Here is a 25701-nt window from a genome sequence, read left to right on the forward strand (position 1 = left end):
GGCGCCAGGCGATCCGGCCGGAGATGGTGGAACTCCCGCAGCATTTCAGGGTCCAACACGTCCGCCACCGGAACCCAGCACCTCTCTCCTCCGGACCGTACCCCTCTCACTCCACGAGGTACTGAAGGCCCCTCGTCCGATGCCTCAAATCCAGGATGGAACGGACAGAGTACGCCGGAAACCCCTCCATGTCCAGAGGGGGCGGAGGAACCTCCCGCACCTCAGACTCCTGGAGCGGACCAACCACAACCGGCCTGAGGAGAGACACATGGAACGAGGGGTTAATGCGGTAATCGGGGGGATGCTGTAACCTGTAACACACCTCGTTCACTCTCCTCAGGACTTTGAATGGCCCCACAAACCGCGGGCCCAGCTCTGGCAGGGCAAGCGGAGGGGCAGGTTTCAGGTCTGACTCTGATGCCACGGCGCCAGAACCGGCTGGTACCCCAATACGCACTGAAAGGGGGAGAGGTTAGTGGATGAGTGGCGGAGCGAGTTCTGCGCCATCTCAGCCCAGGGCATGAACAACGCTCACTCCCCTGGCCGGTCCTGACAATAAGACCGCAGAAACCTGCCCATATCCTGGTTAACTCTCTCCACCTGTCCATTACTCTCGGGGTGAAAACCTGAGGTGAGGCTGATCGAGACACCCAGACGTTCCATGAACGCCGTCCTGACTCTCGAAGTGAACTGGGGATCTCGATCAGACACTATATCCTCAGGCACCCCGTATTGCCGGGAGACGTGTGTAAACAAGGCCTCCGCAGTCTGTAGGGCCGTAGGGAGACCGGGCAGAGAGAGGAGACGACAGGACTTAGAGAAACGATCCACAACGACCAGGATCGTGGTGTTTCCCTGTGAGGGAAGAAGATCGGTCAGAAAATCCACGGACAGGTGTGACCAAGGCCGTTGTGGAATGGGTAAGGGATGTAGCTTACCTCTAGGCAGGTGTCTAGGAGCCTTACACTGGGCGCACACCGAGCAGGAGTAAACATAAACCCTCACGTTCTTTGCCAAGGTAGGCCACCAGTACTTCCCACTCAGATAGTGCACCGTCCGGCCGATCCCCGAATGACCAGAGGAGGGGGACGTGTGGGCCCAATAGATCAACTGGTCACGGACAGCAGACGGAACGTACAGACGCCCAACGGGACACTGGAGGGGAGCGGGCTCTGTACGTAACGCCTGCTCAATGTCCACGTCCAGCTCCCACACGACCGGCGCTACTAGGCAGGAGGCCGGGAGTATGGGAGTCTGATCCATGGGCCTCTCCTCTGTGTCATACAGCCGGGACAGTGCGTCTGCCTTAACATTTTGGGATCCTGGTCTGTAGGACAGGGTATTCACAAAACGGGTTAAAAAAAAACATGGCCCACCTTGTCTGACGAGGATTCAGTCTCCTAGCAGCCCGGATGTACTCCAGGTTGTGGTGTCAGTACAGATGAGGAAAGGGTGTTTAGCCCCCTCAAGCCAATGTCTCCACGCCGTCAAAGCTTTAACCACAGCCAAAAACTCCTGGTCCCCCACATCATAGTTCCGCTCCGCCGGGCTGAGCTTCTTCGAGAAGAAAGCACAGGGGTGGAGCTTCGGTGGCGTACCCGAGCGCTGAGAGAGCACGGCTCATATCCCAGCCTCGGACGCTTCCACCTCCACTATGAAAGCCAAAGAGGGTTCCGGATGGGCCAGCACGGGAGCCGAGGTAAACAGAGCCCTTAGGTGCCCAAAAGCCCTGTCCGCTTCAGCCGACCACTGCAAACGTACAGGACCCCCCTTCAGCAGTGAGGTAAGTGAGAGCAGCCACCTGGCCAAAACCCTGGATAAATCTCCGGTAGTAATTGGCCGACCCTAAAAACTGCTGCACCTCCTTTACCGTGGTGGGAGTCGGCCAATTACGCACGGCTGAAATGCGGTCACTTCCATCTCCACCCCTGATGTGGAAATGCGATACCCTAGGAAGGAGACGGCCTGCTGAAAGAACAGGCATTTCTCAGCCTTGACGTACAGGTCATGCTCCAACAGTCGTCCAAGTACCCTGCGCACCAAGGACACATGCTCGGCACGTGTAGCGGAATATATCAGAATGTCATCGATATACACCACTACACCCTATCCGTGCAGGTCCCTGAAAATCTTGTCTACAAAAGATTGGAAGACTGATGGAGCATTCATCAACCCGTACAGCATGTCGAGGTACTCATAATGCCCTGAGGTGGTACTAAACGCTGTCTTCCACTCATTTCCCTCCCGGATACGCACCAGGTTGTAAGCGCTCCTGAGATCCAAATTAGTGAAGAAGCACGCCCCGTGCATTGACTCAATCACCGTGGCGATGAGAGGTAGCGGGTAACTGTACCTCACCGTGATTTGATTTAGACCTCGATAGTCAATGCACGGGCGCAGACCTCCCTCCTTCTTCTTCTTCATGAAAAAGAAACTCGAGGAGGCGGGTGAAGTGGAGGACTGAATGTACCCGTGAAGAAGGGATTCTGAGACATATGTCTTCATAGCCGCTGTCTCCGGTTGCGACAGGGGATACACGTGACTCCTGGGAAGTGTAGTGTCTACCAGGAGAATTATCGGTAAGTGGTAATTGAATCACCTTCTTTTTGGAGAAGGCGCGAGCCAAATCGGTATATTCTTGGGGGATGTGCACGGTGGAGGCCTGGTCTGGACTTTCCACCGTGGTAGCACCAACAGAAACCCCTACACACCTCCCCGAGCACTCTCGCAACCACCCCGTGAGAGCCCTCTGTTGCCATGAAATGGTGGGGTCATGATGAGCTAACCAGGGAAGGCCTAGTACCACGGGAAATGCAGGAGAGTCATTGAGGAAGAGACTGATTCTCTCCTTGTGACCCCCCTGCGTCACCATGTCCAGGGAGAAGGGGGCTTCCCTAATTAACCTGGACCCTAATGGTCGACTATCCAGAGCGTGTACCAGGAAGGGTCTAACCACAGGAACAATGGGGATCCCTATACTAAGGGCAAACGCTCTGTCGATAAAATTCCAAGCCGCGCCTGAATCGACGAGCGCCTTATGCTGGGAATGCGGGGAAAACTCAGGAAAACAAACATGAACAAACAGGTGGACAACAGAGGACTCTGGATGAGAGTGGTGCAGACTGACCTGGGAGAGAGAGCCATGCTTGCTGCCTCAACTCCCAGAGGGACCAACCCGGCACCGACCGGCAGTGTGCCCGCTGCGGCCACAGATGGTACACGTGAAGACCTCCAGCCCCCTAAGAGCAGCCCCTCCCAGCTCCATTGGCACCGGAGCGGGGGTGCTGGAAGATGGACCCGACAGAGCCCTCTCTGGACGTCCGCGGGTGACCAGCAGGTTATCCAACCGAATGGACAGATCCACCAGTTGGTCAAAGGTGATGGTGGTATCCCTGCAGGCCAACTCCCGACGGACATCCTCGCGCAGGCTGCATCTGTAGTGGTCGATAAGGGCTCTGTCGTTCAATCCTGCACCGGCAGCCAAGGTTTGAAATTCCAGGGCGAACTTCTGGGTGCTCCTCGTCCCCTGCCTCAGGTGGAAGAGCACTTCTCCCGCCGCTCTACCCTCGGGGGGATGGTCGAAACTGCCAGGAAGCAGTGGGTGAACTCCTCGAAGTGGTCCAACGCCGTATCTCCTTCTCCCCACACGGCGTTTGCCCACTCCAGAGCCCTCCCCGAGAGGCACTAGACGAGCGCAGACGCCCTTTCTCTTCCCGAGGGAGCTGGGTGAACGGTGGCCAGGTATAGGTCCAGTTGTAACAGGAACCCCTGGCAACCTGCTGCCGTCCCATCATACTCCCTGGGAAGGGAGAGGCACATCCCACTGGGACCGGATACAGGAGGGACGGGTAGAGGTAACCCCGGTTGTGCTGGTCGAGGCGCTGGAGAGACTCCCTGTCTCTCCCAGCGGTCCATGGTCTAGACAACGCGATCCATCGTGGTGCCGAGATGTTGCAGCATCGCCGAGTGTTCTCGGACACGCTCCTCGACTCCTCTGACCGGGGTACCTGCTCCTGCTGACTCCATGATTGGTGTGGAATTCAGTCAAGATTGTGCGCTGCTGGTAAGAAGTCAGGTGCAGGAGAACAGAGAGTTTAGATCAGGCGCACTTTATTTGGCAGAAGCACAAAAGACAGACGCAACTGCGCCAAAAAACCTCCAGCCAATGGCAAAATTGAATAAGCGAGAAAACACTCACAATAATGCAAATGTATGACAATAAACATACTATGGGTCAAAACACGATACCCGGGAAAAATCAGTCTGGCGCGTAACACTAAACACGTAACAAAACAATTCCACACAAAGACATGGAGGGGAACAGAGGAAAATATATATGCAGTGTGATTAGGGAATGTAAACCAGGTGTGCGGGAAACAAGACAAAACAATTGGAACAATGAAAATTGGAGCGGCGATGGCTAGAAGGCCGATGACGTCGACCGCCGAACAAGGAGTGGAGCCGACTTCGGCGGAAGTCGTGACAAAAATACCTTAGAACCACACTTATCCACATCCTAATACACCAACATTACCTGTAAAGACCTTGGAGAAATAACTTTTTCACATTCTACGCAAAAGTTTTGCCTTTTGAAAATACATGCACTTATTTACAGTACTTATACTTTGTCACATCCTGACCATAGAGAGACTTTTTATTCTCAATGTTGGTTAGGTCGGGGTGTGACTAGGGTGTGTAATCTATGTTGTTTTATTTCTATGTTGGCCTGGTATGGATCCCAATCAGAGGCAGCTGTTTATCATTGTCTCTGATTGGGGATCATATTTAGACAGCCATTTCCCCACTGTGTTTTGTGGGATCTTGTTTATGTGTAGTTGCCTGTGAGCACTACGTAGCTTCACGTGTCGTGTATTCTTTGATGTTTCTGTGCGGTTGACTTTGAATAAAAATATGTCGAACCGATATCACGCTGCACTTTGGTGTGAATGTTCCTACGACGATCGTGACAGAAGATCCCACCAGACCATGACCAAGCAGCGTGCTCAGGAGGAGAGAGTAACCTGGACTTGGGAAGAGACCAAGGAGGAGAAGACATCCTGGACTTGGGAGGAAATCTTGGCAGGACACGAAAGCCTGCCGTGGAAGCAGACGCAAGGAGAGAAGGGAGGACAGCGACGATGCCAGGATTCGCGGGCACAAGGGAAGCCCAAAGGACAGCCCCCCAAAAGATTTTGGGGTGGGCACACGGGGTGGTCTGCGGAGCCAGGAGGTGAACCAGAGCCAGTCAGGGAATCGAAGGAGGAACTCGATGAGAGATTCCGGAGAGAGGTGGTAGCGATGAGAGTGGTTCAGCACAGGCGTGCTGAGGAGCGTGACACCAGTCCGGTGTCATCTGCACCAGTTTCAAGCATCTGGCCTTCAGTGCGCCTCCCTAGCCCAGTACGTCCTGTGCCTGCTCCTAGCACTCGCCCTGAAGTGCGTGTCACCAGTCCGGTGCCACCTGTACCGGTTCCACGCACGAGGCTTCCAGTGTGCATTCACAGTCCAGAGCTTCCGGCGACGGTTCACAGTCCAGAGCTTCCGGCGACGGTTCACAACCTGGAACCTCCCGCGACGGTCCACAATCCGGAACCTCCCACGACGGTCCTCAGTCCGGAACCTCCTACGACGGTCCTCAGTCCGGAACCTCCTACGACGGTCCTCAGTCCGGAACCTCCTACGACGGTCCTCAGTCCGGAACCTCCTACGACGGTCCTCAGTCCGGAACCTCCTACGACGGTCCTCAGTCCGGAACCTCCTGCGACGGTCCACAGTCCGGAACATTCTGCGACGGTCCACAGTCCAGAACCTCCTGCGACGGTCCACAGTTCGGAACATTCTGCGACGGTCCACAGTCCGGAACCTCCTGCGACGGTGCCCAGTCCAGGCATGGTGTCCAGTCCAGCTCCAAGGCCGGAGCCCGCCTCTGCGCTGGTGTTCAGTCCAGGCACGGCGTCCAGTCCTGCTCCATGGCAAGAGCCTCCCTCGGGCGCCGGTACCAAGTCTGGGTACGGTGTCCAGTCCAGCTCCAAGGCTGGAGCCTTCCTCTGCGCTGGTGTCCAGTCCAGGCATGGTGTCCAGTCCTGCTCCATGACAGGAGCCTCCCTCGGCGCCGGTACCCAGTCTGGGTACGGTGTCCAGTCCAACCCCCGAGGCCGGAGCCTTCCACTGCGCCGGTGCCCAGTCTAGGCAAAGCGGCCAACCCAGCTCCATGGCCGGAGCCCTCCTCTGCGCTGATGTCCAGTCCCGCTACAAGGCTGGAGCCTTCCTCTGCGTCGGTGCCCAGTCCAGGCACGGCGTCCAGTCCTGCTCCATGGCAGAGGAAAGGAATCTAGTGAACAAGGACTGGAGGAAAGGAAGCTAGGATAGGAGGAAATGAAAGGGAGTTAGGAAAGGATAGGAGGAAAGAGAGCTAGGAAAGCAAAGAAGGGGAGGAATGGAAGGAAAGGAAGATAGGATACCAAAAGGATACATCTCTAAAAGTAATTGTGATATATGAATTTGTATCTTATTTTCATGAGAACAGAGGATGTGCTAATATGGATTCCGTATCTTAGATCTGCACAAACTGATCTGTAAAACGCAACTCACAAATATGTGGAACAACTCACAAATATAATCATAAATATGTCAAATGTTGGTCACAAATGTAATCTCTGTAGTCACAAATGTCATATTCACAAAAAAATATTTGCCACTGTTGGGTTTGCAAAATAAGAAATATTTTTGTAAAATGTGCTGTGTTAACTAGAAAAACCCTGTCTTGCATCGAGACCCCTTGTGTAGCCTATTAGTGGCAACTTCAGGAGTGTGAAGGCAGAATCTGCAAAGGCCAGCAGGAGCAGCAGGAGGAGAGTTGGGAACAGTTTTTTTCTGGTTATCTTGCGCTCTGGCTTCCTCTTGAGTCGACTGTGTGTCTCAATTATTTAATAGAACAGTGCGTTTAAAGCGTCAGACAAGCTCAGTGCATATAGTTGATTTTATTATCAAATCATATCATCAAATAACATTTTATTTGTTACATGCACCGAATCAAACAGGTATTACTACCAAAATAACATGGAAAACAGGCAAGCACGCAATTTAATAACACATTTGAGTATTTTATTTGTATTTATTTTTGTGCAGTATTTACAAAATCCCAACAGTGTACCAATGTCATTTTTAGGCAACAATGACCTAGTTCACATGTTAAGTTTGTATGCACTAAAATCTTTACATAACAATTGTGGATTTATTTTCTAAGAAAATCCCAATAAAAGGATCCTTAAATTGTATCACAACTGATGAATGAGATGCATTGTACACCGTGGTGACCAGTCATTTAGGGCAGGTGGGGCAGAGCATCACATATTTAGCAGTAGGCTATATGATTATTTCTTCTAGACTTAAATGTAAATATGTTGATGTGTATTTATTTTCTCACTCATCAAATCAAAATCAAATCAAATGTATTTATATAGCCCTTCGTACATCAGCTGATATCTCAAAGTGCTGTACAGAAACCCAGCCTAAAACCCCAAACAGCAAGCAATGCAGGTGTAGAAGCACGGTGGCTAGGAAAAACTCCCTAGAAAGGCCAAAACCTAGGAAGAAACCTAGAGAGGAACCAGGCTATGTGGGGTGGCCAGTCCTCTTCTGGCTGTGCCGGGTAGAGATTATAACAGAACATGGCCAAGATGTTCAAATGTTCATAAATGACCAGCATGGTCGTATAATAATAAGGCAGAACAGTTGAAACTGGAGCAGCAGCACGGCCAGGTGGACTGGGGACAGCAAGGAGTCATCATGTCAGGTAGTCCTGGGGCATGGTCCTAGGGCTCAGGTCCTCCGAGAGAGAGAGAGAGAAAGAGAGAATTAGAGAACGCACACTTAGATTCACACAGGACACCGAATAGGACAGGAGAGGTACTCCAGATATAACAAACTGACCCTAGCCCCCCGACACATTAACTACTGCAGCATAAATACTGGAGGCTGAGACAGGAGGGGTCAGGAGACACTGTGGACCCATCTGAGGACACCCCCAGACAGGGCCAAACAGGAAGGATAAAACCCCACCCACTTTGCCAAAGCACAGCCCCCACACCACTAGAGGGATATCTTCAACCACCAACTTACCATCCTGAGACAAGGCTGAGTATAGCCCACAAAGATCTCCGCCATGGCAGAACCCAAGGGGGGGCGCCAACCCAGACAGGATGACCACATCAGTGAATCAACCCACTCAGGTGACGCACCCCTTCCAGGGACGGCATGAGAGAGCCCCAGTAAGCCAGTAAGCTCATCTGTCATTTGTTGGCCTCTTGGTATAGGTGTAGTATAGGTGTAGCCAAAGAGGGTTTAGTAAGTGTAGATATTGATATACATTACCCCAAAACATTCACTCCTCCCATTTGTCATTTGATGTATTTTTGTAAATTGGATGTAAATCTCCTTAGATGGGTTGATATGCTCTCTATTTGTTTGTAAATATTTACGTGTGTCCTCAGTATCTTGTCTCATTGTCAAACTAGTGTCTGTCAATATAGTTGTATTTCTGTATCACAATAAGTTGGGGTGGATGTATGCGCAAACAAAAAAGTTATCCTTCAAACATGGGAAAGGGTGGTGCCTGGTGGCGGTGTAAAGTAAATCATCACAAACAATGAAATACTGATATTCATTGATTTGCACAAAATGACTCTCAATGTAAATTAAATTCTTATTGGCATTGAAAATGAGTTCCTTCATGTTATTAAGCTAGCTTAAAGTCGCACAGATAATTAGCCTTTAACTCAACAGGCTACTATGGTCTTGTGGCACCCAGGGGTAGCACTTGTCTGTGTGACCCTTTTGTCATACTTACAACACACAGAAGTACTCCACTTGTCAGAATTCTGCAATTCCTCTTTTCTGCAACATTAGGTGGATCCTGTTACAGAAATAAGAAACCCACCCAGTCATAACACTTGGTATTCCCACGGTGACTCGATTCCCACGGGGGAACCAGTATGAAAACAGCATGAAAATGTATGCACTCACTACTGTAAGTCGCTCTGGATAAGAGAGTCTGCTAAATGACTCCAATGTACATGTGACAATGTCTGCAGTATAGCATAAAAGCCCCATGGGGAACAGAACATAAATTTTTTTTGGTACTGTTGTTATGATGAAACTTGCCACAAATAGCAACGGGTAAAGAGAAAGTTCTGTCTAAAGTTCAATAATCAAATGTTGGGTAGGATGGGGGTTTCATGGTGTGTAGCTGGTGTGTAGATAGTTCAAACAGAAGGGAAATGGTGCAATCCACAGAGGACATCCTCTGAACTTTGCAACACACTGCGATAAGCTGAGCACCGACAGATCAAACACACAAGGGGTTTCCGAACACTTACCTAAAAATGTATTGTATCATTTCTTATATTTTATATTTAACCTTATTTGGACAGGGAGTCTTATTGAGGCCAAGGTCTCTTTCTTAAATGAGGCCTGTTAATTACAAAGATACAAACATCAAATACAATTGCAAAATGCAAAACTGCACAAACAGCAAACACGAGGGTATTGAAACGCAGCAACAGTTCACACTGTACGTGTCAGTGTCAAACGGATGTCACTACATAGCCAAAGAGCATTGTGCTTAAAATGGTACCTATACCCTTCTTCTCACAGACTACTTGTGTGCTGAGCTATCATACTCTCTACTTATCTTATTAGAGCAAATGTATATGTGTACAATGTGCCAATTGGGACCAAATTTGATATATTCATATGTGAAATAAAATGAAACTCAACTGAATAGCCAAATAAGTTCAGGGTCACCCTGTTGAAGGCTGTTGTAGCCACAACGCATCAGTGTTTTTTGTTCTTGCCATGCATAAGCCACAAGGCTTTAAACATTTCCCACTACATGAGGGCCTTGAGTTCTTCAGGAAGTTTGTTTGGACAAACGCTTTCCCGGCATTGTTTACTATCCAGCAACAACTTATTTTTGTTCTATAGTATTTTATCCCATGATCAAAGAGCAACTCGTGGATTAATTATAAACCACAGAAGCACTCCTCTCCTGTGTCTCTAATCATTCTCATATGTTTGTTGTTGACCTCATTCAAACATCACTTCCAGACACCTGTTCTGACTCAAATAACACATTGTTATAGATTTGGTGTAGTATGTAGTCTGTGCTGCTTTTCTTCTCAGGTTTCTCACATTTGATACTTGGGTATTCTCACTGGGGAAGTATAAAAGAAGGAGATGGGGAAATTTACCAATACCAATCATGCAAAAGAGGAATGAGCAAAAAACATGTACAGCGCCTTCAGAAAATGTCAACAGCCCTTCAATTTTGTTGTTACAAAGTGGGATTCAAATGGATTTAATTGTCATTTGTTGTCAACGATCTACAAAAAATACGCTGTGATGTCAAAGTGGAAGGGAAATTTGAACACTTGTAAAACCTCACTGAAAAATGAATAACTAATATATCTTGTTTAGAAAAGTATTCCATCCTGAGTCAATACATGTTAGAATCACCTTTGGCAGCGATTACAGCTGCTTGTGAGTCTTTCTGGATAAGTTTCTAAACAGATTTCCACACCTGGATTGTGCAACATTTTTCCATTATTCTTTTCTAAATTCTTAAAGCTCTGTCAAATTGGTTATTGGTCATTGCTAGACATCCATTCTCTGATATTTAAGTCAAAACTGTAGCTCAGCCACTCAGGAACATTCACTGTCTTCTTGGTAAGCAACTCTAGTGTAGATTTGGCCTTGTGTTTTAGGTTATTGTCCTGCTGAAAGGTGAATTTATCTCCCAGTGTCTGGTGGAAAGCAGACTGAACCACGTTTTCCTCTAGGAATTTGCCTGTACTTGCTTTAATTAGATTTTTTTTTATCCTGAAAAACTCCCCAGACCTTAATGATTACAAACATACCCATAACATGATGCAGCCACCACTATGCTTGAAAATATGGAGAGTGGTACTCAATAATGTGTTGTATTGGATTTGCCCCAAACATAACACTTTGTATTCAGGACAAAAAGTTAATTGATTTGCCACATTTTTGCAGTATTACTTCAGTGCCGTTGTTGCTAACAGGATGCATGTTTTGGAATCACAGCCATTAAACTGTAACTGTTTTAAACTCGTGCTGAAATCCCTGGGCGATTTCTTTCTGCTCCGGCAACTGAGTTAGGAATGACCCTTGTATCTTTTTAGAGACTGGGTGCATTGATACACCATCCAAAGTGTAATTAATACTCAAAGAGTTATTTAGTATCTGCTTTTCATTTCATGTTTACCCATCTACTGGCCTTCTTTGTGAGGCATTGTTAAACCTCCCTGGTGGTTGAATCTGTGTTTGAAATTCACAGCTCGACTGAGAGACCTTACAGATAATTGTATGTGTGGGGTACAGAGATGAGATAGTCATTCAAAAATCATTGTCAACACTATTATTCCATGCAATTTATTCTGTGACTTGTTAAGCACATTTTTACTCCTGAACTTAATCTAGACTTGCCGCAACAAAGGGGTCGAGAACTTATTGACTCAAGACATTTCAGCTTTTCATTTTTAATACATTTTCACATAAACTTTATATGTTCGAACTCATAATCAAATATGCTTTCCAAAAACAGCAGAAGGGCGTTTATTTAGATTGGTGATTTTCTGCATTTATCAGAGTGCCATAAAGTAGCCTAATTTCAGATGCGTCCATTTAAACAGGATTATTAAGGAAATTGTTCTTCTTGCAAAGCATGGAAATGTTTCAATCAAACTGTTATCTTAATCTGAATATCCACAATAATCAAATTATTGTGTGCATGTAGCCATACTCATTATGGGGTATTGTGTGTATGCCAGTAAAATATATTTATTTAAACAACTATTTAATACATTTTAAAGTCAACAAAATGTGGAAAAAGTCAAGGGGTGTGAATACTTTCTGTAAATCCACATTCTCACCCAAATGATAGTGAACTACCACAGCTACTTTTGGGGGTGGAGACGCCTCATATAAGAAGAGGCAGACAGGAAACAAAGTGCAGGCAGATGAGTTAGTTTCATTTGCAAAGGTTGAGTGTTGCAATATTTTCCTCACTGCATGCTAGTGAACAAAGTGAAAGAGAAGAGAAGATGTCCAGGCAAGGACCCCTCTGCCTGCTCACCTGCATGGCAGCCATGGGTAAGTGCTGACTATCAGGATTTCACTCTGCTTAATATTCAATTGCATATTAAAGGGGTTGGACAAAACATCAGCGGAACTCGTAAAAACAAGTAAATTACTTACATATTTTAAATTACAGTTTTTGGAGCGCTATTCCTGAGTATGAAATACTCAAGTATATTGAACCGTTCACACCATTGTAATCAATAAATATAGTTGAAGTAGAGGAGGATATATTTTCAAATGGATGCTTAACTTGCACAGGGAACATTTATGTCAAATATCGCCATTAGCGATATCTAATGCTCTAAAATGTAGTTACAGAACTAGTCCTATCTTTATTTGTGGTTTTACATCAATAACGATAACCAAATTCCACCAAAAACATTTTGGGTTTTGAGGCAATAGTTGGTTGGAACCATAGGTCACTTCATCTTTTAAACCTAGATAACACTTTATAACGCATTCATGTTTTTGAGACAGTCAATGATGAGCATGAACTATTATACACATTTTTCGTAGTGAAAAAGTAATAAAGAAGTGATTTACAATGTTGAAGATACATTACCTTTTTGAGGGCAGTTCTGGCTGAACACACCAAGCACACCCATTTTTACAAAAAAAATGTTGAAATTATGATTTCTCAAAATACGTTTGTGCACCTTCTCATCAATGTGCACATATTACAGACTGAACCTTGTTAACACCAGCGCTGGTTGCCAGAAAAGGATCAGCTGTGGGTCATTTATTTCTTCAACGGATGGCACTCTGATGCTATATTCCTCGTTAGGCTATATATAATATAAGCAACGAAAATTCCACCGACATGGTTCTGTGGCAATGCACCACATAACCAATAAGCAAAGCATCAACAATGAAGTTTCCAACACACACTGACCAGAGCCATTTATTTGGGCTGGACTAACCAATGATGGGACCCAGGGCAAGAATGTCTTTCACCAACTGTTAGCCTAAATGTAATTCAGAACACAGCGGTGCCATATGTAGTGTACATGTTGTAACGATTTGGGAGAAGCCCAGGTAAAAATGGAGACACGTATAGGCTAACCTGGGTTATGCAGACGATGTGCAGCCCAGCACTTAGCTGTTTTGTGAGTCTCCGCTGTAGGAGTGGCAATATCAGGACCATAGCCAGAGGCCAAGCACTCGGCCAAATTGATAACTAGTCTCATCGCATTGCTCAACAACAGAAACTAATTCATTTACTTTAGGAAAAGTTCTGAATGGACATAGAGAGAATAAGCAAACTCACACGCATACCCGTCAAAAGGACCCACCATTTAAAGCCACCAGCGCATTTCAAACACACAACAGCAAATCACATTTCTCCTTTCCTAAAAACGTTGGCTATTAAAAGCCTAGGCCTTGGATAATGCTAAAACAATGTAGCCTACCAAATGAATTGACAAGGAAAGTTTGAAGGGGGAGAGAGAGAGCTATGCCTATCATTAGAAGCACATGTATTGATGCAAGGGATGACATGTCTGAACCGAAAAAAACTTCTCCAAACCGCGGATTATGGCTTTAGGCAGAAGCTTTGATTGGCGTTTATGATTTATTCTACAATTCATTGTGTATTGACAGTAAATCAACTTTGGATTCGATTATTGTATCAGACCAAGAGAACGTCTGACAGGCAGGAGTCTTAAATATTGGTTTTAGTGATCATATGGTAGCTTACTTTACCCGTAAGAAATCCAAAATGCTACTTGAACCAGGTATTGGTGATGTTTTATGCAATGACCAGGCAAAGGTTGCAAATTATTTTAACAATTTTATTTACCGCTATAGCTTAATCGCTAGTTAAGAAGTGCCCGAGCTGCTCTGGACACTATGGCCAGTCTTTCATAAACAACTTTTACCAGAGCAAAGGGATCACAAATGATTTGTTTGAGCTGTGCATGGTAACAGACGACAAAGTTTCCAATCTACTATGCTTGATGAGCACAAACAAAGCAACTGGGCTGAAAACCTTCCTGCAAGATTCATAAAGGATTGTGCTTGTATCACAGCTAAAATGATAACGCATATTGTAAACCTTTCTATTAGTAGTAGTACATTTCCCAATGATCTCAAAACAGCCCGGGTGGTTCCGCTCCACAAGAAGAGCAGTAAAACAAATGGAGGAAACTACAGGCCTGTGTCGATCCTCAGCACCTTATCCAAAGTTGTTGAGATGAGTTTTTAATCAACTTGAGGGATACCTTCTCGAGAATTTCTTTATGAACTCCAATCTGGCTTTACGACAGCTCATTCCACTGATACTTGCCTTGTCCACCTTTTTGACCACATTAAAGCAGGAAAGTGAGAAGGGGAACTATACAGGTATGGTCATGTTAGACTTACAGAATGTGTTTGACACTGTGGACCAAGATATTCTCCCGATGAATGCATTTGTCTAAAGGATGTAGCGGTGGTTTCGGTCTCTTATTACAGATTGCTTAGGGCTGACAAGATAAAGATAAACTATGCAGGCATGGATCTAAAACAAGTGTAACTTATATTGATTGATGTGTCCCTAGATCAATCCCTTTCTGGAGACTTGATTGCTGCCAAAATTATTTCTAAAATGGTGAACAAATTGAAATGTTTATATCGTAACACAAAGTTAAGAAACGGCTTGTCTCAATCTTGATTGTGTCATTTTGATTATGCCTGCTCTGCTTGGTATAGTGGGCTATCAAAAAAGCTGAAAAAGAGAATGCAGGTCATGCAAAATAATGTTATCAGGTATATGCTGAATGTCCCCGCTAGGACCCACATAGGGGTACAGGAGTTTCGGGAGGTGTGCTTGTTGCCTTTGGAGTCCAGAGCAGACAAACTTAAACGTAATCATATGTTTGACATCTTAAGGGATTGTGCCCCAGGTTATATGAAAAAACAGTTACAATACCAGAGTAATTGTAGAATCCCAAGAGTAAACAGTACTGCGAAGAGTACGTGTTTCTATACAGGCATTTGTCTATGGAATAGCTTCCCCTTGGAGATCAAGCAAAGAAAAAGCAGAAATAGCTTTAAAAAGCAGGCAAAGGTTTTTATTTGGACAAGGTTGTCGAAGTCAGAGAAACCACTCCACTGTTCCTTGTGCCCCCTACTGCTTGGCAGGTGCATTCATTTGAATGATAGGTATGATGTGCAATGAATAGATTGTTTTTAATGTCAAATGAATATGGTTAATTTTTACGGTTAGGGAAAAGTGCAGTGAATAGTGCCACTTTTTGTAATTTTGTCTTGCCTTTTAATCCTTATATGTGTTAGGGTTTTCACCATCGAGGAACACTTTGGAAAAAAACCTTTTAATGAATACTTTCAAGTGATATCCTCTGGGTTCACATTGTACATTTTGTTGTACATGTCTGTTACCCAAAATAGATTCAATTCAATGAAATATGTGATAGTACGCCTTTATTATGAAGGCCTATATGATGATATTTAAATCTGTCTCTGGTGGATATTATTTGCCTCTGTCTTGCATAGCACAGGTCAGGTGGTATATGAATTACCCTAATTTCTATCTCTCAATCTTCATTGTTCCTGTCCTGCACAATTCACACATATCCGCATATCCGCTGGCCTCTCTTCCCCTCTCCTCTCTCTATTCCTAATAGCTCTTGTATGAGTTGGCTAGCTCAATGCTAGTCCCAGGAATAGCAATATCGTTTGGTCACTTATTTTGAGAATTAAAAAAAAGAAGGAATATTCGAGGGGATATATATATATTCACCACTTCACAGGGTGGTGAAAGTGCAAAATGATGAGCTTGATGATAATTTCCAATAAATATCGAGGGTCTTATTCTGGTGACACGATCATCAATGCTTGGCTGCCATTTGACAAATAAAAATAATCTAGCTTTTCCATGTGCACTACCTCATTACGCACGCACTTTAATCCTCAACACGTCAATTCGATCTCTGGTGAGAAAGAGTGCATATTGTTTTCTAATGGAAATCTGTCGCCAATTGGATGGACACCTAGCTTATCATCTGATTGTGCTTCTCTACCCTTCTTTGCCAGCTGTCTCTTCAATGGCTTTCAACATCGATGAAGCAAACCCAAAACTCTACAAAGGGGAGGAACAGGATTTCTTTGGATACAAAGTCCTGCAATTCATATCTGGCAAGGAGAAAGGGCAAGTGTTACTGTTATCATATTAGTGAAAAATGTCAAGCATTATGTTACAAACTTCATCTTCAAAACAGTATTACACACTTGAGGAAATGTCTGCAAACATGCACTATATACAGTACCAGTCAAAAGTTTGGACACACCCAACTCATTCAAGGGGTTTTCTTTATTTGTACTATTTTCTACATTGTAGAATAATAGTGAAGGCATCAAAACTATGAAATAACCCACATGGAATCATTTAGTAACCAGAAAAATGGGAAACAAATCAAAATAGATTTTAGATTTTAGATTCCACCCTTTGCCTTGATGACTGCTTTGTACACTTGGCATTCTCTCAACCAGCTTAATGTGGAATGGTTTTCCAACAGTCTTGAAGGAGTTCCCACATAGGCTCAGCACTTGTTTGCTGATTTTCCTTCACTCTGCGGGTCCAACTCATCCCAAACCATCTCAATTGGGTTGAGGTCGGGGGATTGTGGAGGCCAGGTCATCTGATGCAGCACTACATCACTCTCCTTCTTGGTCAAATAGCCCTTACACATCCTGGAGGTGTGTTTTGGGTCATGATCCTGTTGGAAAACAAATCATAGTCTCACTAAGTGCAACACAAATGGGATGCCGTATCGCTGCAGAATACTGTGGTAGCCATGCTAGTTAAGTGTGTCTTTAATTCTAAATAAATCATAGACAGTGTCACCAGCAAATCGCCCCCCTACACCATTAGACCTCCTCCTGCATGCTTCCTGTGGGAACCACACATGCGGAGATCATCCCTTCACCTACTCTGAGTCTCTCAAAGACACGGCGGTTGGAACCAAAAATACCATATTTGGACTCATCAGACCAAAGGACAGATTTCCACCAGTCTAATGTCCATTGCTCGTGTTTCTTGGCCCAAGCAAGTCTCTTTTTCATATTGGTGTCCTTTAGAAGTGGTTTATTTTTGACAATGAAAGCCTGAGTCACGCAGTCTCCTCTGAGCAGTTGATGCTGAGATGTGTCTGTTACTTGACCTCTGTGAAGTATTTATTTAAGCTGCAACCTGAGGTGCAGTTAACTCTACTGAACTTATCCTCAGATTCCAGAGGGAACTCTGGGTCTTCCTTTACTGTTGCGGTCCTCATGAGAGACAGTTTCATCATAGGGCTTGATGGGTTTTGCGACTGCACTTGAAGAAACTTTCAAAGTTCTTGAAATGTTCCGGATTGACTGACCTTCTTGTCTTAAAAATAAATGATGGACTGTCATTTCTCTTTGCTTATTTGAGCTGTTCTGGACATAATATGGACGTGGTCTTTTACCAAAAATTCCACATATTAACTTTTAACAAGGCACAACTGTCAATTGAAATGCATTCCAGGTGATTACCTCATGAAGCTGGTTGAGAGAATGCCAAGAATGTGCAAATCTGCCATTAAGGCAAATGGTGGCTACTTTGAAGAATCTCAAATATAAAACATGTTTTAATTTGTTTAACACTTTTTTGTTTTATACATGATTCCAAATGTGTTATTTCATAGTTTTGATGTATTCACTATTAGAAAATTGTTTAAAAAATAAAGAAAACTCCTTGAATGACTAGGTGTGTCCAAACTTTTGACTGGTACTGTATATCCATAGCAATGTAGTTAGAAAATATATGTCTCTGTATAGATCTATATTCCTCAGTGCACATTTACTTACGTTTTTTTAATTATGTGAGCTGCATCAAATGCCCATGACTATTACACATTGAAACTACCTAATTGGTGAATTTGTAATGCATATACGTTGATGGAATGGAAATTCTGAACTGTGCTTCTTCATATCACACCTCTGATAACATCCTGCCTATGCTTTCCTCCTTCATCATGCAGTTCTTATTGTAACCTTAGTAACCAAAATAACACGGATATACAAAAGTAATTTACTACATTGTCACAAATGTTTTGCAACCACTCTTAATCTAAAGTTTGTCATACACTCAGCGGCCTGTTTATTAGGTACACCAACCTGTTCACGAAACTGGATCGCTCCTATAGACAGTCAGTCTCGTGGCCTTGGCTTGCTATATAAAGCAGGCAGACAGACATCGAAGCGTTCAGTCACTGTTCAATTGAATGTTAGAAAGAACTAAACGAGTGACCTAAGCATGTGGCATGATTGTCAATGCCAGGCGTGTCGGATCCAGTATCTCAGAAATGTTTGCCCCCCCCTGGGCTTTTCACATTGTCTAGGGTTTACTGAGAAGGTTGCGACAAACCAAAAACATCTAGTCAGCGGCAGTTCTGTGGGTGAAAAAAGCTTGCATCTCAGAACTCGTCAACCCTTGTCACGGATGGGCTACTGCAGCAGACGACCACACCAGGTTCCACTCCTATCAGCTAAAAACAAGAAGAAGAAGAAGAAGAAGAAGCAGCTCCAGTGGGCACATGAAGCAACAGGAACCATGATTCATCGGACCAGGCAATGTTTTTGCACTCTTCAATTGTCCAGTGTTGGTGATCATGCTGATGGCAGAATCAGGATTTGGCTTAAGCAGCATAAGTCCATGGATCCGTCCTGCCTGGTATTACCGGTACAGGCTGGTGGAGGTGGTGTACTGGTGTGGGGAATGTTTTCCTGACACACGTCAGGTCCCATGGTACCAATTGAGTAACAAACGTCTCTGACACCTTGTAGAATCCATGCCCTGAACAATTCAGGCTGTTCTGGAGGTAAAGGGGGTCTGACCCAGCACTAGATGGGTGTACCTAATAAACTGAGTATATATATATATATATATATATATATATATATATATATATAAGTAGTGACACAGGCTCATCTAAATCGACCAATCTATACTGTTATTTCTCACCCACAGGGTAATGGTCAGTGCGCCATATCAGAAGAATGGATCTGGTGGAATCTGTAGATGTGCTCAAGACCGAACAAACTGTACAGACTGTTACACTCCTCAAGGTAGAGATGGATGTTGATGATACACTATACTGTACTTACTGGACTGCAATTTAGAAAGGTGGTTAATTATAAGAACATTAATAATTATAAGAACATGTAACACCTATTCACGGTAACCATGGCTAATTGAGTATTAAAATATTGTTGAAATGTCAACAGGATCTTGAAAATGAGAAATACTAGTTGATTCTGCACGCCTGCCTTTTCCCTTTCAACAGAAACTGACACAATCAAGTACATTGGACTGTCTATGGTTGCACAACCTACTTCTCCTCCAACGTTCACTGTAAGATAAACCACCAAACATTTAATTTGATAATGTTCTTGTTTTCAAATACTCCATGTGAGTGTACCGTACATATGTAATATGTTTGGCAGCATTTACATAGGCAGCCCGATTCTGAATTTTTCTTCACAAATTGGTCTGTTGACCAATCAGATCAGCTCCACCAATTAGTGGAACAAAGATCAGAATTGGGCTGCCTGTGTAAACGTAAATGACTTGTTTCACTTGAGTTATAAAACACCTCAGCAATCTAAAAATGATCATGGCAAATTCCAGTAACTCTCTCTTTTGAAGACATCTGAGGTCCACCAGACAATCCGTTATTTTAGCACATTTACAATAAGGTGACCAGATTTCTGAAATTAAAACCGGGGACATTTCCAGTTCGGCGGTCAATATATCATAAAAATATCCGTTATTATCTATGAAATAAAAAAAGGGGGACAATTCCGGTTTCGTGTATTTAGTCTAACAGGCACATTGTGACAGAGAAAACAACTGTTACAGAAACACTACAGACTAGACAGAACTGTCCATTCTGAACAGCCATTCAGGGGTCCTGGTAGCCAGGGTAGAAGAAGAGCATAAGAGAACTGTAATGTCCGGGGTGTAGTGGAGGAAGAAGTCAGACGCAGGAAACAGAGTTCAGAGTAGCGATACTTCTTTATTCACCACAGGTGAAAACGACGCCACTCAAACAAATGCCCCAAAACACAGGGGAACGAAACAGTCCCGAACAACACACGTACACACAAAACTGTGACTTACAGGCGTGCACAAGAGTGCACAAGAGTACACATAAAACAATCCCACACACCCAGCAGGCGGGCCGGCTGGCTAATAAAGCCCAACCAATTAACCTAACTAATACATAACTAAACACAGGTGTAACTAATAAACAGACAAGGGGCGGGGGGAAGGATCAGTGGCAGCTAGTTGGCCCGTGACTACAACCGACCTCCGCGCGCCACCCGAACAGGAAGGGGAGCCACCTTCGGTAGGAGTCGTGACAAGAAGATGAGCAAAATTGAAAAAAACAGGCAATAGTATTTGTGAAATACTTAACAACATAATAAAGAAATAAGACGATGATGTGATTGGTAACTACATAATATACTTATACCAACCTAATCTGTATATTTCTCAGAAGAATGTATCTTCTTCAGGTTTGCTCTCTTTGGCCAGCTTCACCGTGAACTCCTGGCAGGGGAGGTTGCTCTTCTTACTCTCTTAACTTTTTCTTCTGCTCCAATCTTTCTCCTCCTCTTTTCTTCACCCGTCTTCCTTCTCTTTCTTCCTTTCCTTCTCTTCACCTTTCCACCTCACTCTTCTACACTCTCCTCGCTTCACTCGTTTTACTCCCTTCATTTCTTCTTCTCCTTCCTCTCCAATCTTTAATAACAAATAGTAACGTAAACTCACCCCATTCCGTACAAATGTGCGCAACCGCGACATTCAAACAAGGCTGCAAAGAAAACTAATGAGACGTTAGCTGTGTTGACTTCAAAATCTGGGGTGTGAACTACATTTCTATTCAAGCGTTGATGGACATGGTAATGGCTCTAGAGTGTTGGAGAACAGTTGAGAAAACTGACCCTCCGTTACATCGTGACGTGTCATGCCGTAACGTACAGCACGCATAAAGCAACTATTTATGTCTTACAATCTCTCTCCACCAGGTGTAGCACTTCTCTCATTGTTTAAAAACAAGAAATGGATAGTAAGGGGGGAAACCTAGTCAATGTTTGCATCATCACTGCAAGCGATCATGACTCAAAAGCCACTGTTTACTTCTGAAGATCACTTTAGCACCACCCTAAAAACCCGATTCAAATTCGACACAAACCTTCAAATTGGGTATGTAATGACACATTATATAAACTCTTTATAGTGTTTTATTTACATTTTAGAGGGGATAAATTGGACAGATCGAGTGAAAAAAAGCTGTTTCCCCACAGGACATTTCTCCTTCTCACTATCACGCATTAGTTTCGCTTCCCCACCTGCCATTTTTAAAAAGACCCGACGGAGCTCATTACCTTCTTGAATCATGCAGAAACGGGCAGCGTGGAGGTCATGTCATTGATTTTGTTGGAAAGGGGAGAAATTGTGCTTTACAATGGTATTGACATTACAGGTGTTCTGGAAGTATTACGTTTTTTGGGCGCTAAAATAAGATTAATTGTACGGACCAAGGCGATGTACAAGAGTGAGTTAGTTTACGTTACACTATTAGATAAAATACTTTGGTTAACAGATTCCCATTGCTTGCCTCATTTTTGTATTTTATCTCAAAAACATTGTTTGGAATAATAAGTTGGCAGGCTCTGTAATCATATCTTTATCTTTCCTCCTCTCTCTTTCACTCTTCTTCCTACCCAGTCTTCCTCTCCTTCCTCTCCACTCTCTAACAGAAAACATTATGCTAATGTTATCCATGAAAAGGTCTAAATATATTTTCACACTACTTATTATAATGCCAAACCATTTTAACTGTAATCTACAAATAAATATTCTCAGAATTAATTGCACACATTTAATATAATCATATTTTCAAAATTGTTTACATGTGAACGTTTTTTAACCTTGCTACCATGACAGTAGCTAGCGATCCTAGCTAGATAACGTAGTCGACATAGCTGATGTTAGCTAGCATAACCTATTTAAAACCTTATAGAGCAGATCATCTATCTATATAATAAATTGAGACATTATAAAATTACTAGCTAGTATCTCAAACGATTGTAACTTACCTGGCTTGAAAATACGTTTGTGGTGATGTTGTGGATTCACTTGACACTTGTTAGGTTCTGACCGAGTTTTCCACAGCAGTTTTCTCTAAAACTAGAGCGAGCAAGTAGTTAGTAGAAGAGTGAATGAAACTGCTATAGCGAGCAGCCCGCTCTGCTGGACAAAACAAGCACAACGCAATTGAGACGTCAACCGGTAGGGTCTGCTGCCCGGTCTTTCTTGCCACGTCAAATATTATTTCACTTTGCAGTCTGTTTTTAATGCACTGTTAAAAACGGGGACACTTCCGGGGACGTCTGGTCACCCTAATTTACAATGACGTATTCTCCTCATTCAGGCCTGCAGCCCTGGCCTGGCACACGAGTGTGATGGGAACTCCTATCTGAACAGTATCTGTTATCAGTTCAACAGCCAGCTCCAGATCACCTCGAACTTTACACCTGCTTTCCAAGGTATAACAGTGAAACTTGAACACATTTGTAGATAATTTAACCTAAGATTTTTTGGTATGTATTGACTGTTTATTCATGTCATGCTAAATTACATTATCATTAGGTCACAAAATATTAATTGTGAATGATAAGATCTGGATTCCTGAATATGTGAAGAATGTTGTGAGTGTTATCCATCATATACATTTATGTAATTCACTTTCTCTTCCAGAATGTACTAAGAAAATAGTGGACCTCGTTTTCCTCTTTGACGGATCAGCAAGCATGACAACGGAAGAATTTAATGAGAACAAAGGTTTCATAAACAATATCATGACAACCCTAAAAAACTCCTCAATTAAGGTATTCATCCCTTTTAAAGCTCATAACTTAAAACATGCTCGTGACGTTGCTGAACATACATCTGTTTATCTACACTCTTAGAAGTAAAGGTGCCTAGAAGAACCTTTTGGGTTGCCACAACAGAGTAGCCTTTCCAGTTCAAACAGGTTCCTTGAGGCACCCCTCTGTGTAAAGTTTCAAACCATAACCTTAGTTAACGTTAGCGTAAATGTCATTCCTGTTCATCATGTTAATTTTCACACTGCAAACTAAATCCTTGAATATTTATACATATTATATATTTAAATAAAATGTTAATAATATTAATTACGTTCACATATAATAATAAAGTGACAACTATTGAGCATAGGCTCTTGAGGAACACCTCTGTAAGCCTCATTGACACTACAAAAATATTAGTGTTTAACCTTCACATGTGATGACAATACAGCAGAACAGATCAACAGGAGCGACATTTACTCTTACGGGTTGCCTACAAAATATATACAGTATTTTAAAGCCACGCCCCTACTAAGCCACGCCTCTAATCCAGGGTTCATCCACGAACCCAATGCTACATTAAACCATTCAAAGTTCCTCCAAGAACCCCTCAACTAACCAAAGGTGCAAATATGAACCACTTGACTTGCAATGGTTCCTTGAGGATCTTCAGGGTTCCTCGAGTCACCACTAATTCTAAGAGTGTATGTGCTATACACCCATGTTGTTGCATGGAAAGTATGGTATGAAATCAATATTAGTCATCTCTTCCTCTTTTATAAACGACAGTTCGCAGCGGTTCAGTTCTCATCAAACACCAGGACAGTTTTCAACTTCAGAGACTACCAAGAGGGGAGAGCCTTGACACAACTTTGGAAAGAAGAGCACATGGCTGATCTAACCAACACACATAAGGCAATAGACTTTGTCTTGTAGGTCCCAGTTTTACTTTCAAAGTTCTGACCGAATACTCAGAATCTGATCAAAGGGGATTGTGGTGTAAGAAAGATAGCTTGATCTGTTGTTTGAATACATCTATTTCAGGAAAAACATTTTTGAAAACCAAGCTGCCGGCGCCACCGCAGATGCAACTAAAGTACTGGTCATAATAACAGATGGAAATCCCAGCGATACTGATAAAAGGTTCAACTCTATCGAAAGAAGTGATAAGAAAAACATCATCCGCTTTGTCATCGGGGTAAGTCCTATAATATCTATAATACCCCCTACACAACACCACACAATTGTATGACTTAATTCCATTACAACTGTTCATTCGTGTGCTAGTTAGCTAATGCTAAAGAAGCAGTATTTTCATCTTCTCGATTTACCATAAATTGTTGTGGGATAATTAGGAGTACAGCAACACCTTCCATCCCTGGATTGAGGTACATTTTCAAATTGTTTCACTTGAAGTTCACCGAGGTGCAAATATATTGGCATATGGCCGTTTCGACTAGTTGATCACCAGTGTATACCAGTGTTAGTGCTTTTAATGTATGATTTCAATGTATGCTGCTTACATTTATGTGTGTTTCCCAAATATTACACTAGTTGGGAGTTTTTTAAAGCTGCAATGTATGTACCTTTTTGGGCCACCTGACCAATTTCACATAGAAATGTGTGTTATAGATCTGTCATTCTCATTGAATGCAAGTCTAAGAAGAGGTAGCTCTGGTAGATATCTTCTATGTGCGCTATTTTTATGCTCCCCGTTTTTAAGTTTAGATTTTGCATCTTTTACTTTCAATTTTGTACACCAGCCTCAAACAGCTGAAAATACAATATTTTTGAACATGGAAAATATATTTTACAGCGGTTTGGATGGTACAGTGATTCTCCACACTTGTTTGCTTTGTTCACAAACTGAAATTAAGCGAACTATTAGAAGTTCAGCAACCAGAAAATGGCAGAGTGATTTCTGCATCGTGCATCTTTAACCTGTTAGAATCCTTTAACATTGTGCTACATGCCACAGGGCCTACACACAACAAAGGCCATACTCTTGATCATGTGCTGTCCTATGGTCTGAATATTGATAACTTGGAAACTGTTGATGTGTGTGTCTCTGACCATATCAGTATTGCTTTTAAAATGCTTTCTCCTCCACCTAAAAATGTGTCTGTTCCCACTCCCTCACCCATCAATACCTCCACAACTGCTAGTAAATTTACAAATGCTTTTTAATCCTCTACTAAGGATCCCGTTCTGTGTCATCACACTGATGATTTGCTGAACAGGTTCAATTACATAATGTATGTCAGGCTACGTTAGACTCAGTGGCACCAGTTAAAACCAAGAATAAACTGTCTGCCAGAGTCTCATCTTGGTTAGAGGACCACACTCGTGCCTCGAACACTCGAATAGCGAATGGAGGCCACTTTCTCGCTTGTAAATATTTGACTGGCATTGGTCAAACTACTCCGGTTATTTCACTGCGTGACAGGTGATATTCCGCCCAAACTCTGTATGCCATGGGCTCTCCAACCCTGTCCCTGCAGCTACCGAGTGCTTAATTTGGGAAACCAAGTGAAATCTGTTAGGGAACATCGATAGTAACATGTTTCACAACTATTCAAAATCAAATACAAATGCGCTATAATTGTAGGCTATCTCTGAATTTGCTTCATTAGGCTAGACCAA

General features: G+C 43.5%; 1 protein-coding gene and 2 long non-coding RNA genes across 4 annotated transcripts in view; 1 reads left to right on the forward strand and 2 right to left on the reverse strand.

The window, feature by feature from the left end:
- Positions 1 to 7079: 7079 nt before the first annotated feature.
- On the reverse strand, positions 7080 to 10398 carry LOC116355442 (uncharacterized). The gene is made up of 2 exons (XR_004204442.1): positions 8849 to 10398; positions 7080 to 7828 (listed from the first exon to the last, which is right to left on the reverse strand). It is a non-coding gene; the product is annotated as an uncharacterized LOC116355442 (long non-coding RNA).
- Positions 10399 to 12030: 1632 nt separating this feature from the next.
- LOC109865735 (integrin alpha-L) overlaps positions 12031 to 25701 on the forward strand; it is a 36106-nt gene continuing 22435 nt past the window's right edge. The window contains exons 1-8 of one of the 2 annotated variants that reach the window (XM_031799204.1): positions 12031 to 12171; positions 16192 to 16306; positions 19151 to 19248; positions 19467 to 19534; positions 22623 to 22737; positions 22949 to 23079; positions 23848 to 23990; positions 24103 to 24256. In XM_031799204.1, coding sequence (XP_031655064.1) covers positions 12123 to 12171; positions 16192 to 16306; positions 19151 to 19248; positions 19467 to 19534; positions 22623 to 22737; positions 22949 to 23079; positions 23848 to 23990; positions 24103 to 24256 — 873 coding nt within the window. In that variant the 5' untranslated portion in view covers positions 12031 to 12122. The remainder of the gene's footprint in view (positions 12172 to 16191; positions 16307 to 19150; positions 19249 to 19466; positions 19535 to 22622; positions 22738 to 22948; positions 23080 to 23847; positions 23991 to 24102; positions 24257 to 25701) is intronic. The other variant, XM_031799205.1, reaches the window with a different exon arrangement.
- On the reverse strand, positions 20187 to 22617 carry LOC116355443 (uncharacterized). Its single transcript, XR_004204443.1, has 3 exons — positions 22288 to 22617; positions 20662 to 20926; positions 20187 to 20526 (listed from the first exon to the last, which is right to left on the reverse strand). It is a non-coding gene; the product is annotated as an uncharacterized LOC116355443 (long non-coding RNA).

The sequence above is a fragment of the Oncorhynchus kisutch genome, linkage group LG20 (assembly GCF_002021735.2).
Source record: "Oncorhynchus kisutch isolate 150728-3 linkage group LG20, Okis_V2, whole genome shotgun sequence".
In the NCBI taxonomy this organism is placed as follows: Eukaryota; Metazoa; Chordata; class Actinopteri; order Salmoniformes; family Salmonidae; genus Oncorhynchus; species Oncorhynchus kisutch.